At 44.1% G+C, this 15228-nt stretch overlaps 1 protein-coding gene across 2 annotated transcripts in view; it reads left to right on the top strand.

Moving 5' to 3' along the window:
- Positions 1 to 3334: 3334 nt before the first annotated feature.
- SCCPDH (saccharopine dehydrogenase (putative)) overlaps positions 3335 to 15228 on the top strand; it is a 43451-nt gene continuing 31557 nt past the window's right edge. The window contains exons 1-4 of one of the 2 annotated variants that reach the window (XM_077901357.1): positions 3335 to 3579; positions 5122 to 5234; positions 11025 to 11105; positions 13462 to 13591. In XM_077901357.1, the coding sequence (XP_077757483.1) occupies positions 3390 to 3579; positions 5122 to 5234; positions 11025 to 11105; positions 13462 to 13591 (514 nt within the window). In that variant the 5' untranslated portion in view covers positions 3335 to 3389. The remainder of the gene's footprint in view (positions 3580 to 5121; positions 5235 to 11024; positions 11106 to 13461; positions 13592 to 15228) is intronic. The other variant, XM_077901356.1, reaches the window with a different exon arrangement.

Below are 15228 nucleotides of genomic sequence, written 5' to 3'. Positions count from 1 at the left end.
GCTTCTCCTTCTGCCTCTCTCTCTCTCTGTTTCTCTCATAAAAATCTTTTTTTTTTTTTAAGAATAAAGTGAAGACATAGTTACCAAACAAGAAAGTTGCAAAAGGATTAGTATTCATTAAAAAATCCAAAATATACAGCCTTTCTGCACGTCTATGTCACATTGTTTTGTGTTCCTGTCCTAAATTTAAGGAAAATTTTCACAATGTCCAGAGCTGTTATGCAAAAGAAGGAGGAGGTAAAAAAAATCAAAGTATACAAAACAATACTATAATGCTTAGAAATACACATATGTATGGCAGAAACAGAAACATGGGGAATGGAATGATAAACACCAAATTTAGGCATGTGGCTACCTTGAGCATAGGAAAAGAAACATGTTCAGGGATGGATGCTCAAAGCCTTGCTATCTGGGATATTTTTCTTAAGTTGTGTGGTAGGTACACATTTGTTACTTGTTTTCTCTCTTTTGGTATGATCAATACATTTCATAATACATTTCATAATTTACATGAGCATAATTTCAGCAATTTACTCTTACTTAAATGAGAGTTCAGAAAATCAAGACTGCGTGTTAAGTCTAATTGGGTGACTTTTTGGTACTTATTAAAATACCACTTTACGTCAAAATCTGGCCCTTGTTTCTTTTTCTTTTTTTTTTTTTAAGATTTTATTTATTTATTCGTGGGAGACACAGAGAGAGAGAGAGAAAGAGAGAGAGAGGCAGAGACACAGACAGAGGAGAAGCAGGCCCCATCCAGGAAGCCCAATGTGGAATCAATCCCGGGATTCCAGGATCACACCCTGGGCTGAAGGTAGGCGCCAAACTGCTAAGCCACCCAGGGATCCCCTGGCCCTTGTTTCTGCATCTGATGCATATAACACACAATAAATGTTCGTTGAATAAATGAATACCTGTCTCTCTCAATCTTTCTACATCAAAGCCCTACTATTTGAGTCTGGGCCAAAATCCTCTCGAAGACTCCCTCTTCGAGGTTCCCTGCCATAGTGTTGGGCATGACCAATAGGCTGTAACCAAGGGCAAGAGTCTTATTTCTTCAGGATACTTGGGTAGCTCAGTTGGTTAAATGTCTGCCTTTTGCTTGGGTCATGATCCCAGGGTCCTGGGATCAAGTCCTGCTTCAGGCTTCCTGCTCAGTGGGGAGCCTGCTTCTCTCTCTCTCCCTCTCTTGTGTGCTTGCTCTCTCTCAAATAAATAAACTCTTAAAACAAAGAGTCTTATTTCTTCTGTCCCAGAGATAGTTCCTTTCCTCATTTACCACATGTTCTGCAATTAAACTATTTATCTCCCAATTAGGGAGGGCAAGGACCTTGTCTATTAATTGTTGTGTCTATTTGAAGACTTGTCAGATAGCAGGTTGGCTGGAAATGCTTGCTGAACAGCATTACATGAAATAATATATTTCCATGTGTCTGATACAAAGGCATAAAAATGGTTAAATTATTTTTTGTTGTTTTGAATAGTTTTAGATTTACAGAAAAGTTGAAAGGATGGTACAGAGTGTTCCCTTTAACCCCTCACTATTTTCCCCCACTGTCACATCTAACACTACTTTGGTACATTCATCACATTTAAGAAACCAGTAGTGGTACGTTATTATTAACTAAATGGTCCACTTTATTCAGATTCCACTAGCTTTTCTCTGATGTCCTTTTTCCGTCCCAGGGTCTCAGCCAGGATACCATATTATATCTTGTCACCATGTCTTTTGAGGCTCCTGTAGTCTGTGATGTCTTCTCAGGCAGGATGGCCCTAGAAGTTTCGAGGTGTACTGGTCAGGTATTTTGTAGAATATTTATCATGCTCAGACTGCACTTACAGGGTTTGGGGGGGAAGCTCACAGAGATGAAGTATCAGCCCTATCACATGGTAGCAAAAGCATGTGCCATTAACATGCCTCGTCATTGGATCCCTGGGTGGCGCAGCGGTTTGGCGCCTGCCTTTGGCCCAGGGCGCGATCCTGGAGACCCGGGATCGAATGCCACGTCGGGCTCCCGGGGCATGGAGCCTGCCTCTCTCTCTCTCTGTATGACTATCATAAATAAATTTTAAAAAAATAAAAAAAAATGCCTCGTCATTGATGGTGTTAACCTTGTTCATTTGGCTGGGGTAGTGTTTACCAGGTTTTTCCATTGTAAAGCTATTCCCTCCCTCCTCTTTCCATATTCTACTCTTTGGAACAAGTGTGAAAATTAATAAAAGGAAGCACCTTTAGAAGAGAATGGAGAGGCCAGTAGGGGGAGGTCTCACTCCCTGCCACTCTTGTCAATGGCAGACCCAACTGGGACAGGAGGACCTTGAAAGTAGATGCCATCCATGCAGGAGGAAGACAGGTTGCCCTGGCAACAGCCCAGCCAAGGAGAGACTGTCACAGCTCAGCCTACGAGAAGCTACTACACTCTGAGCTCCCAGTTTTTTCCAAAGCACTTTTTGTTTATGAAATCCTTCCTGATCTCCCCCATTTCATCTACAGATAAGAGCTCTCCTCCTTTGTTCTGGGGACTTGCATCTGATTTTGCCAGAGCTCATTTGTCCAGGATTGCAATTTTCTGCTATTTCCGAATAAACCCATTTTTGCTGCTGAAATAGCTGCGTTATTTTTGAGGTTAACATAAGTCACTAGGCAGTTTCCTACATCCAAAGGGGGAGGCGTTAAGCTCCTCTCCTGGAGGAGGTAGTAACTACGCCATTATTTGGACTTCTTCCCTGCTAGGAGGTGTCTCCGCTCCCGTGTGCATTTACAAATGTACTTATGTATATTAAAAACGCTTCAGGATAGATGAGTAACAGCTCAAGAAACTTATTTCTTTTGCATTTTGAGGCTCTCCCTAGCTTCCCAGCTCCGAGGCAGGACGGCTCTGGAAGCTGTTTTCGCAGGGAGCCGCAGGGCAGTGACAACCCCGAAGGGGGGCCCCGGGGCGGTGGCGGGGTCGCGGCTTGCGGACTGGGGCCCCAGAGCGCACTGGCCTCCAGCTGCCCTGGCTTCGCAGACACTCGAGGGGCATCGCGCTCGTGGGACAGTTGTCGGAGGGCGCGGAAGCTCCAGACTCCAGGAAATCTCGGCTGACTCCCTCCAGGTGCAACGCCCTCCCGGGGGGGCGCCACAGGTCGCGGCGTGGGCGGGGCGCGTGGGCGCGGGGGCGGGGCGCGCGGGCGTGGGCGGGGCGGGGCGGGGCGGGGCGGGGCCCTTAAGCGGCGGCGCGCGGGGCGTGTCGGGAGCGCGGCTTGCAGGCGGCAGTGGCGGCGGCTGCGGCGGCGGCCGCGACGGAGGCGGTTGCTGCGCCCGGTACTGGGGGCGCTGCGTGAGGCGCAGGCGCAGGCGCGGTGGACTGTGCCCTCTCCGGGCCTCGGCTCGCCGTGGGCTCGTCATGGCGACCCAGGAGAGGCCGTACCGCCTGGTGGTGCTGGGCGCCTCCGGCTTCACCGGCCAGTTCGTGGCCCAGGAGGTGGCCCGGGAGCAGGTGGTCCGGGAGCAGAACCCGCGCCTGCCCTGGGCGGTGGCGGGCCGCTCCCGGGAGAAGCTGCAGCGAGTGCTGGACAGGGCCGCCCTGAAGCTGGGTAAAGGGGCGGGGGGGGGGGCGGCTTCCCGCCGGGGCCCGGGGTCGGGCCGCCCGCAGCGAGAGTGGGTCCTTCGGGGGAGGCGCCCGGGGCGGTGCGGGCCGGCCCGGGGCGGCGAGCGGCGCCGGGGGACGGGGGCGGGGGCGGGGGGGTCGTGGCTCGGTGCCCCCCAGACCCACCGGCGCGGACGCGTGTCCCCTCCGTCGGCGCCTCCTTCCGAGCGTGGCGGGCCCCGCGGGCCGGGCGGCGAGGACGTCGGCCTCCGAGCGGGGGCCCGCGGGGCGGACGCGCCTCCAGCCCTGGGGGCGGGAGAGGAGGGCCTTGGCGTCCCCGGGATCCGCCGGCCTCGCCCTTCGCCCCGGGGTTGGAAGTGGGCGAGGAGGCTTCGCAGGTTTTCGGAACGCTGTGGCCCTCGTGTTTCCCTTGCTTGCTGGCTGGCGAGTCGCCGTTGCGCGCCCTTCCTCTCAGCATCATTCATTGCGCTTGGTTTTCCGACGCGGCCTTTGGCGCGCGGGGCCCTGCCCCACGGCCCCCAGCACACCCGCGGCACCTGCGTTCTCCTGGGCCCGCGTCGCGCCGCTCGCTGCACCCTGAGCCCGGAGGAGAGGATCCCTCTGCTGCCACCGCCAACACACACAGTCGTGACCAAAGAGCTTCTTGGTGTTTTTAGTTTCTTTTACTTTTTCAAAAGAAATAAATTTCACTGTTAAAATACATTCTTCCTTTTTTTAAATTTTTTTTAATTTTTTTTAATTTTCCTGCCCGACAAATGCAGCTGACCAGGTGCAGCCTACCTACCTGGCCATTCCTAATGCCCAGACTCAGTTCTTGTGGGGAACACACCTTGACCCATCAAAACCTGCATGCCACTAATTCCAGCGATTTACTTATTATAAGCCTAAAATGAGTGTTCTTTCCTAGACTGGTTTCTACCTTGGAGCTCTTGCTTGTTCCTATGTTGACGTTGACAACCCTGCTGTACCCTGGTATTTTGTCATGTGTAATTGCTTAGTCGTTGATGGGAAACTTTTTATAATGGAATTCTCCATAGAGAGGAAATCAGGACAGTCATCTACTCAATATCCAAACGATTGTAAAATATTTTACGCAGGGTTATTGTTGGCATATTGCTTAAGTTAGATTTTTTTTCAAGGCAACTGATGTTTTCTCTAGCAATCTGTAGCATTAGCTCCATTTTTCTCCTAGCCTTTTCTTTCTTTAACCTGTTTTTTAAAAAAAATTTATTTATTTATTCATGAGAGACACGCAGAGACAGAGAGAGGCAGAGACACAGGCAGAGGGAGAAGCAGGCTCCATGCAGGGAGCCCGATGTGGGACTCGATCCTGGGACTCCAGGATCTCGCCCTGGGCTAAAGGTGGTGCTAAACCGCTGAGCCACCTGGGCTGCCCTTAACCTAGTTTTAACAAGTTTTAGCTCTTGTCTGTACATTTAGTAAATCTGCCATCCCTGATTACAAAGAAGATCTGGAAGATCTAATACTGTATCAGAATTTGCTTCAGACGATTTATTTCTTATTCCAGGAAGACCGACTCTCCCGTCCGAAGTTGGAATAATAATTTGTGATATCACGAATCCAGCCTCACTAGATGAAATGGCTAAACAGGCAGCGGTTGTCCTCAACTGTGTGGGACCAGTAAGTCATCCACCCTGTTTTGTGTGGGAACAAACAATGTATTCATTTCCAGCAGAATCTGGTATTTGATATTCCAGAGGAACATAAGGACAGGGGACAGAAGAGTTGGTTCAGGGCTTCAACCCCACGAGGGGGAGTTTTCACTGCTTGTGAGGAGCCAGTGGATGTGACCAGAGGCTCCTGAGAGAGACACAGGCTCTCTGTGACACCATCTCAGGGATTGTGTCCTGGTTTGTTAATTGGCAGCTATCATTGGCCAGCTTTTTTTTTTTTTTTCTTACTGCATGCTTAAGTAAAAAATGTTGAGCATGTACCCCTGATATATTTTTATTTATTGATAAATGATATTTCTGTATTATTTATAAACTAAATACTCATTGAATATTCATTATATGTAAAACTGCTCTGGTGTAGATACCTGAGACAGAAGGCTGAACCAAACTGAAACTCCCTCACGGAGCTTACCATCCAGTGGGGGAGACAGAAACATAAAGTTTAGTTGTAGGTAGTGAGAAGCGCTTTGAAGAAAAATCAAACCGGATAAGGAGACTGAAGGATTGGCACATCAGTCTCTGTGAGGTGGGTGGCCAGGGAAGGTCTCTGTGAGGACCTCACATTTGTGTACAGCCCTGAGGGAAGTGAGGAGGCTGACGTGTGGGAGTATTTGAGGAGCAGGATGTTCCAGGGAAGAGCAGACACGAATGTGAGAGAGGGCAATGTTTTCTTGCCCTCTTGAGAGAGGGTTTGAGTTTTCTTGTAAGTGCGACGGAGTCTTTGAATGGTTGAAAGAAAGAGCGTGAGCTGATTGGCGGTTTTGTAGTTCTTGTCTTCTGACAGAAAGAAGGCAAGAGGGGACCAGCAGGGGAATGGTCCAGGCAAGCTGATCACAGGATGGGGGTGGAAGAGATGGAGAGAAGCAGTTGGGGTGGGGACAGAGGGTGCTTTGAGGCTAGAATCCCCCCCCCCCCCTTTTTGCTGTTTGTTCTGGATGTGAGGGACACACTCTTGGCCTGTGTCCCAGGGGAATGTCGGTGACATTTACTGACCTGAGGAAGCCATCACAATTGTCAAAACATTTGGAAACTAAGCATCTAGAAGATTGACAATAATGTTTTAAATGAAAGCGGAACTGTTTTTTGATTATCAAGTAAAAATGTATTTAAATTGTTTATTTAGATTAATCTCATTCCTAATTAGCTTTGATTCTGTCTGTGCTCTCTTGCTACAACCATTCTCTTATGTCCACCCTTGGCCAACCTCCTTGCCCTTCCCACCTCAGTGCTCTGGAAAAATCCAAAACTGGTGTGTGGGTGGGTGGGTGGGTGTATGGGTGTTATTTATTTATTTGTTTTTAGTTTCAGGGGTAGAGGTCAGTGATTCATGAGTTGCATAGACCACCCAGTGCTCATTCCATCACATGCCCTCCTTCATGCCCATCACCCAGTGACCCCGTCCCCCCACTCCCTCCCCTGCAGCGACTCTCAGTTTGTTTCTTAGAGTTAAGAGTCTCTTAGGGTTTGTCTCCCTTTCTGTTTTCCTCTTCTTTTGTTTTTTCTTCCCTTCCCTTGTATTCATCTGTTTTGTTTCTTAAATTCCACATATGGGTGAGATCATACAATATTTGTCTCTCTCTGACTGACTTCTTTTTCTTTTATTTTTTTAAAGATGAGGGACACTTATTCATGAGAGACACAGAGAGAGGAGCAGAGACATAGAGGGAGAAGCAGGCTCCCTGAGGGGAGCCCGATGTGGGACTCGATCCCAGAAACCTGGGATCGTGATCTGTGCCAAAGGCAGACATTCAACCACTGAGCACCCAGGTGCCCCTGACTGACTTATTTTGCGCAGCATAACATGTTATTGCAAATGGCAAGATCTCATTCTTTCTGATGGCTGAGTAATATTTCATTGTGTATCTACCACCTCTTCATCCACTCATCTGTCGCTGGACATCTGGGCTTTTTCTATAGTTTGGCTATTGTGGATATTGCTGCTGTAAACAGTGGGTTGCAGGTGCCCCTTTGAATCTCCAAAACTGGTTTTTCCGGTTATACCAACCCTGTGTATCTTACCTGAACTTGAACCCCCATTAGCCAGTAATCTAGTAGCCCTGGAGATCTGTGCATCCCCTTGTTGCAGGTCCTGCTTTAAATAGTGGTTTCAGGCCTCAGCACCTCTAGCAGCCCTGCTCTCCCAGACCTGTCTTTCTCTGACTGTCTGAAGCAGCTTTGTGTCTTCTTTTTCTTCATGTTTTCAGTATCCTGTTCCTCTTTCCTCACTGATCTGATAATTTTGCTTTTTTGTTTTGTTTTGTTTTTTACTTTGGCAATGGAAGCTGTCAAGAGAGAATTTCTCCAGCTGCATACTGTATTACCCTGACTCTGCCTTACCTGTTTTGAGAAAAGACTGTCCCTGCTCCTCACAGGTGCAGGATCTGAGGACCTCATGTTGACATTTTTATCACATTCTCCCTCTTTACTGATCTGTTTCTGTGCCCCATTTTTAGCAAAACTCCTTGAAAGTGTTCTTTCTCCTTCCTACGTCCACTTTCTCAGCTCCTATGCCATCCTAAACCACTGTTGCCAGGCTTCTGCACACCTCCCTGGTCTGCTTTGCCCCTCGCCAGCTCTTGGTTCTCACCTTGATCCAAGCTCCTGGTATTTACCCTCCTCGATCTCGTCTTCCTGCATGTGGTTTCTGAGGTCTGGCCCTTCCCTGATTTTCCACCTGCCTACCAGCTCTGTCCCTGTCCTTTCTGTTGGGTCTTCTCATCTTCCTCTAAGTACCAGAGGCTCAGAGCTCAAGCCTTACAAACTCTTCTCTGTTTACACTCTCCAAGCTGGTTTTTTAAAAAAATTATTAGGATTGTAATAAAGTGTACATAACCAAAATGACCATTTTAACCATTTCTAAGTGTCCAATTCGATGGCATTTGGTACATTGGGAGTGTCCTGTAATCCTCACTATCTTATCTTCAGAACTTGGCATCATCCCAGACAGAAGCTCTTAACTGGGTCAGGTTTGTTTTTGTTTGTGTTTTTTTAAAGAAATCTTTGTGCTTCCTACTTTACCATTTTGGGCCAGCATTTTTTAACAGTATTTAACAACACTAACATTCGGTAGTGTAAATCAGTTTAGTGAGTTGAGGCTCAATATTAAAAAGAAAACAATCAGATGAAACTAAAATAGAAAATAGGCTGAATTACTCATAATATAGATCAGTTAGAAATATTTGTATACTGGCTACTATGTGAAATGGATTTCTCAGCAGGGGTTGTGGTCAAAAAAACATTTTGAATGCCGTAGCTTTAAATGCCATCTGTATGCTGATGATGCCTGTGTTATCTCCAGTGAGGACTGCCCCTAGACTTCAGGTTGGTAGCTCCAGTTACCCTCTTAATGTTTCTCCTTGGGTTGTTCACAGGCATCTGAGTCTCTAAGTTTTTGCCCCCAAACCTCCTTCCTAGGCTCTCCTGGGATTGTCATTTTCACTTTGCCAGTTAGGATCGTTACCTGCTTTTTTGTTTGTTCTTAACTATTTGTCCATCTTGTGAAGGTTTGTTTAGTTAAAAACCAAATGATATCTGTAAAACTATCTAGGCATGTGTTAAGCATTAGATTGAAATATACTGGAAATGAATGAATGAGAGTGTCACTGGGGCCCCCTTTGTGTATGGGACTCTCCTAGGCTGCCCTCAGGATCCCTTTTGTAGCTTCCATTCAACACGTGACTACTTCCCATGGCCCAGGGAACATGCTGAGGTCAATTCATGTATTCACTATTAATAAAACTTTCTCTTTTTCTTTGTGTTTCCTATAAAAAGTAACACAAATAAATATACTGATATTTATTTCCACAGCTAACGCCTGGGTTAGAAGCTATAAGCTAATTGGCTTCACTGGGGAGAAATGTCTTCTCTGAGATCAAGGATTGTTACTGTTTGCCCATTTATCTCATAAAAGTACAAGAGTAGAAGTAGAAAAAAAAAAAAAACCCCAATACGTACTAATATAGGGACATTAATGCATTAGTGCAGAAGCCTCAACCTCAGGTTGTCCGGAGGAGAGGCAGGCCAGCTGAGACAGAATACAGTGTGGGGAATGGGAGTGCTGTGGCAAATAAGGAAGCGTATACTCTTTCCAGAAGGAGTTGTTATTTCCTAAAGCTCATAATGCTTTACTGCGTGTACCAGTACTTCTAGAAAAAACGAGTAGTGATCAGGCTGTAGCTTACTAGCTGAGCACGAGAAGTTAACCCAAGGCCAGACAGCTGGCACAGGAGGGGCCAGGAGCAAACCCTGCAACCCCAAGCAGGGGAGGGGACTCCACGTAGTGGAGGATGAAGAAACAGCACGTTTAGGAAACGACTGGGAGGTTAGAGCTGCCAGGATATGGGGATTAAGGGGTTGTGGTGTGACCCGATGCTTTTTTGTGAGATACTGAGAGGTTTATACTTTATTATTATTATTTTTTTTTTTTTTTGGTTTATACTTTATACTGTAGTGAATACAGGCACTGCAGAACTAGTGAAGGATTCTGAGAGAGAGAGATGTAGATATCTGTGCGTGTGTTGTATACACATTATGGAAACAAAGGTGACATCAGATTTTTATTTTAGGATAATAATTTGGCGTTTCTCTAGAGATGGGGCTACCTAGGCTGCAGTGAAGCCTGTTACTATGTGTAGTAAATCACATGAGCGGCGGTAAGGGTGTGAATTTAGATTTGGATGGGTAGAGGGGAAGAGACTGATTGGGTAAAACTTGGCGACTTCCAGGGTAGGTGGAGTCAAAAACAGCTTCTAGGTTTCTCACTTGAACTTTGTGGAGAGTGATGTCATTTATAGTAACAAAAAACTTTCTCCTCTTCTTGTTTGTGTTTTTTTGGCTAGAAATACCAGTAGCCCCCATGTCCATTGGCCCTCTTGTCTGTCTAATCGGCAAGCCCAGTCATTTCTGCCTCTTTAATAATCTCATCCTTGCTCTAGAGCCATCCCCATCATTTCTTACCAGCCATGGGTTTCGTTTTCTAGCACGGCAGGCAGAGTAATGTGTGTTTTTATAAGCCTAACACCACTGTCTTACTTAAAATTCTCTAGGGGAGCCTAGTAATCCAGAAAAGTTCAGTCTTGCTAGCATGATGCTAATGATCCTTCCTGACCTGGCCCCAGTGTTGCTTTCCAGGCCCGTCTCCTGTCACTCTTTCAACTATGCTTTGCTTCAGATATCCTTACCCTTTTTCACACCTTTACATATACTTGTTCTTTTATTTGGATTTTTCTTTTCCTGGCAGATCCTTATTCTGCAGAATTCAACTCAAATGAATTACCTGTTCTGTAAAACTTCCTGTTTGGTTTTCAGTTAGAGGTTAGCACACTTTGCTCTGATTCCACCGAGTCTTTGTTTACACCGTAAGAAGTGGCATGGCTCAGTCATGTGATTTTCTCAATTTATCTTTTGACTACTTTATTAATATTTGATTCTTAATAACCAGGACTATACTTGCAAAACTCAATGGCATTTCATTTGTTTAAGCTTGCTAAGTAAGGGGCACCTGGGGGGTTCAATCAGTTCACTGTCCAACTCTTGATTTCAGCTTAGCTCATGATCTTGGGGTCCTGAGATCGAGCCCCACATTGGGCTCTGCACTCAGCGAACAGTTAGCGTGAAATTCTCTCTCTCCCTTTTGTTCTACCTCCACCCCCGCCATGTGCTCATTTTCTCTCTCTCCTTCTCTCGAATAAATAAATCTTTAAGCTTGCTAAACTGTTGGTTTTCTTTATTCCCCCAGTATCGGTTTTATGGAGAACCTGTGATAAAAGCATGTATTGAAAATGGAACCAGCTGTATTGACATCTGTGGAGAACCTCAGGTATGTAAAATGAAAAAGAGAAAATGGAATTAACAAGTCAAATTCTTGTTGAAGTAGAAAATATTTGGTGCAGTCTTACAGACCTGTTTTCGAAGTTGATGACCCCTTCCTGATGTTAAGAGATGGTGTTCTGTTGACGGCTTGAAGGAGAGTGTGATGGTCAGGTCTTTTCTTTGGTTTTCTTGAATTTTTTTCTTCCTTAGCACCTCATTAACTCCAGGTCTTTTGTATGTAGAATGTGTTGATTTCTATAGCTGCTGCATGTTGTGCATGGAATGAATTAAAATGGTGTGCTATGTATAAATTCTTAGAATCTTACTTTTGTAACTTTTTCATAGCGAAATCCCTTTCTGTAATCACATACTTTACAACATTACAGAAAAGGCAGTGTAAAATCCTCCAAATTTAAACATTTTAGGTATTCACATTTGAGGGCTGACTGCATGCCTGATGCTCTACTAATAAAGCATTTTTTTGCGATCTGAATGTTCCACATCCCTATAAAGTTAGTATTGTCTTTCCTATTTTGTGGATGAGGAAATTGAAGCTGAGGAAGGTTAAGTCGTGCAGCTCCAGGGCCTGCCACCACTATGTAGAAGAATCAGGTTGCCTGGTCACAGGAAGTAGAGTTTCAGTAAGCTCCAAGCTACCTCAGCTCCTCAAAAACCACAGTCTCCTCTGTCCCTGCAGTCTCTGCTGTTTATCATCACCAAGGTGCCAATATAGCATACTGGAAAATGCTAAGGAAGTGTGAATTACCAAAATTGGTTCAAGTAGAGGTAGGAAACTTGAATGAAAGCAAAACCAGTTCCTGTCTTACTTTGGAAAAAAAAAAAATCCCAGGGCAAAGAAAATGATGAAACATTTCTATGATATTCTGTAAACTACGATAAAAGTGGTATCAAAATCTAATAAAGATCCAGACTACATAAAGAACTCTAACTTGGGAATAGTACAAATTCAAAAAACCCAATTAAAAATGAGCAAAGGGATGAGTAGAGACAAATGTCCTGTGCAAAAGAATTCCAAAGACCTTGTGTAACTCCACCCTTGAGGTGGGGAACATGACTCACCACCATGTTTGTGCACCAGACGTGGTTACTCCCAGAGAGAACAGTATGGAAGGGAGGGGAAACAGAGAGCTTTATAGTGATGGAACCTGGCAAATACTACCTCAGGTAGGTGTTCAGGGCCACCATCAACACTGAGAAGTCATGGTGATGGTACATACCCTTGATAGAATGTCATGAAATGGCCTTTACCCCTGTGGTCTCCCCTCCTCAAAGCTGTAACCCCAGGCTAGTCATGAGAAAAATTCCAATAGAGGAGCATGCTACAAAATACCTGATCAAAAGTTCTCAAAATTCTCACAGTCCTCAAAAACAAGTAGGAGAGTCTGAGAGACCATCACAACCAAGAGGAGCCTAAGTATACATGATGGCTAAATGTAATGTGGGATCTTGGGGGAGAAAAAGGACATTAGGTAAAAACTAATGAAATCTGGGTAAACTATGGACTTTAGCTAATGACAACGTTATCAGTATTAGTTCGTTAATTATAACAAATGTTAATGTAAGAGCTTTAACAATAGGAGAAACTGGGTTGGAGTACATGCACACTCCCCACTACTCAAATTTTCTGTGAACCTAAAACTGTTCTAGAAGTAATTTGTGGGACGCCCGGGTAGCTCAGCGGTTTGGCGCCACTTTCAGCCCAAGGCCTGATCCTGGAGACATGGGATTGGGTCCCACGTTGGGTTCCCTGCATGGAGCCTGCTTCTCCCTCTGCCTGTGTCTCTGCCTCTCTCTGTGTCTCTAATGAATAAATAAAAATCTTAAAAAAAAAATAAAAGTAATTTGTAAAGACAGTGGATTTGAACATCCCCTTTCCTACCACTTCTTTATCCTAAATCTCTGTGTGTGTGTGTGTGTGTGTGTGCACGCATGTGTGCGAAGATCCGTGTGTGTGTGTGTGTCTGTATGTGCGGAGACCCACTTCTGTAATTCCCTCTGAGTAATACGATTTGGGTTATATTTTTTCGCTCTCTTTGTATATTTTTGTATATTTAGGTTTTCATAATAGATACTACTTTTGCATATAAAAGTCATTCTGAAAAAGTTAATAGTGTCATTAAGTCAGATCAGCCTGTGTATCACGCTACTTGGCACATGGTAGATACACAGTAAATATTTACGGAATAAGTGAAAAACATTTTCACAGTTACTTTTTCACTATAAAGTCATATTGGTTAGCATTTTCATAATGTAATTGCTTTGTCTTTTAAGGTCTGTCATTTAATGCTGATTTAAATGTTTCTGTGTAGCTCTGATCTAGAATTTTGTCCTGAATCTTTTAGTTTCTGGAGTTAATGTATTGGAAGTATCATGAGAAAGCTGCAGAAAAAGGGGTTTATATCATCGGAAGCAGTGGCTTTGACTCCATTCCAGCAGATCTGGGCGTAATATATACCAAAAATAAGATGAACGGTAATTATCAATCAATAAGCAGTAATTGAATTCATGAAGCATTCTATATTTTTGAAAATATGGGTGTTGGCAAGGATGTGGAGGAAAAGGACCTCTAATCTACACTTGGTGAGAATGCAAACTGGTGCAGCCACTTGGAAAACAGTAGGGAGGTTCCTCAACAATTTGAAAATAGAACTAATCTACCATCCAGCAATTGCACTGCTAAATATTTACCCAGAGAATACAACACTAAATCAAAGAGATACATCCACCCCTATTTACTGCAACATTATCTACAACAGCCAAGATATGGAAGCAGCCCCAGTGTCTGTCAATTGATGAATGGATAAAAAAGTGATATATGTGCATACATACACACACTTCAGCTGTAAAAAAGCATGAGATCTTGCCATTTGCAACAACATGGATGGAGCTGGAGAGTATTATGCTAAGAAGTAAGTTAGAGAAAGACACACCATATGATCTCACTCATGTGAGATTTAAGACACAAGCAAAGAGGGGAAAAAGGAGACAAACCAAGAAATAGACACTTAACTACAGAGAACACATTGATGGTGGTCATCAGAGGAGGATCCAGGCAAATGGGTGAAAGAGGTGATGGGGATTAAGGGGTGTACTTGTCATGATGAGTACCAGGTAATTAAAATAAAAACTTTTAAAAAAAAAGAAGATAATGGGTGATAGCAATAGATATGCAATTTGAAAGAAAAGAAAGACATTTGCAGGATTACTAAGCTTCCAGAGTTGACTGGAAATGCCAGCTCTACTCTCCACTGAGAAAATGAACAGAGTTCTGTGTCTTAACAGATATTATGCTCTTCTTGAAAGCTGTATGATGTAAATAATACCAGTTTAGAAATAAAAATCCTTTATCTTAAAAAAATGGAAAAAAAATCAGTGTTATGGTAAACAGCGGAAGTTACTAATGTCATGCATATTTTAAAAGGGTCCATTTAGAAAATGACATGAAACAGGTAACTCCAGTATCATATAAACTGTTCTAGAGCTTAAAAATATGGGAAGTATTTCAGTTTATATTGAAAAATTAACTCAAAGTAAAGCCCCAGATAGCACCAGAAAAAGAAGAAAGCTACAAATGGGTTTTGCTTTGTGAAATTAGTAGTCAAAAAGTGCTAAATAAAATTTTAATAAATATTCAATGGAATTTTTAAAGAATAATATATCAAGACCAAGGTTTATTAGGAAATTATATAATCATCAATCAGACTATTGAAGATGAAAAGCTAGATGCTCATCTCAGTACATGATTTGAAAATTTATGCCATTTACTGATTGCAGATTTTTAGGAATTTAGGAATAGAAAACTTTATTAACATAATAGATGCTGGAAAGCAGTAGCCAATATCATACTCAGTGAGGAACACTAGAACCATTCCAAAGAGAACATGAATTGAACATCTTTTTTTTTTTTTTAAGTTTATTTATTTATTTATGAGAGAGAGAGGCAGAGACACAGGCAGAGGGAGGAGAAGCAGGCTCCCTGTGGGGAGCCCGATGTGGGAATAGATCCCAGGACCCTGGGATCACACCCTGAGCCAAAGGCAGACGCTCAACCACTGAGCCACCCAGGCATCCCAGAACGTCCTTTTTTTTTTTTTTTTTTTTTTTTAAGG

The sequence above is a fragment of the Canis aureus genome, chromosome 6, assembly GCF_053574225.1.
Source record: "Canis aureus isolate CA01 chromosome 6, VMU_Caureus_v.1.0, whole genome shotgun sequence".
NCBI lineage: Eukaryota > Metazoa > Chordata > Mammalia > Carnivora > Canidae > Canis > Canis aureus.
The sequence above is the reverse complement of the archived record's forward strand: the minus strand, read 5'-3'. Positions and strand labels throughout refer to the sequence as shown.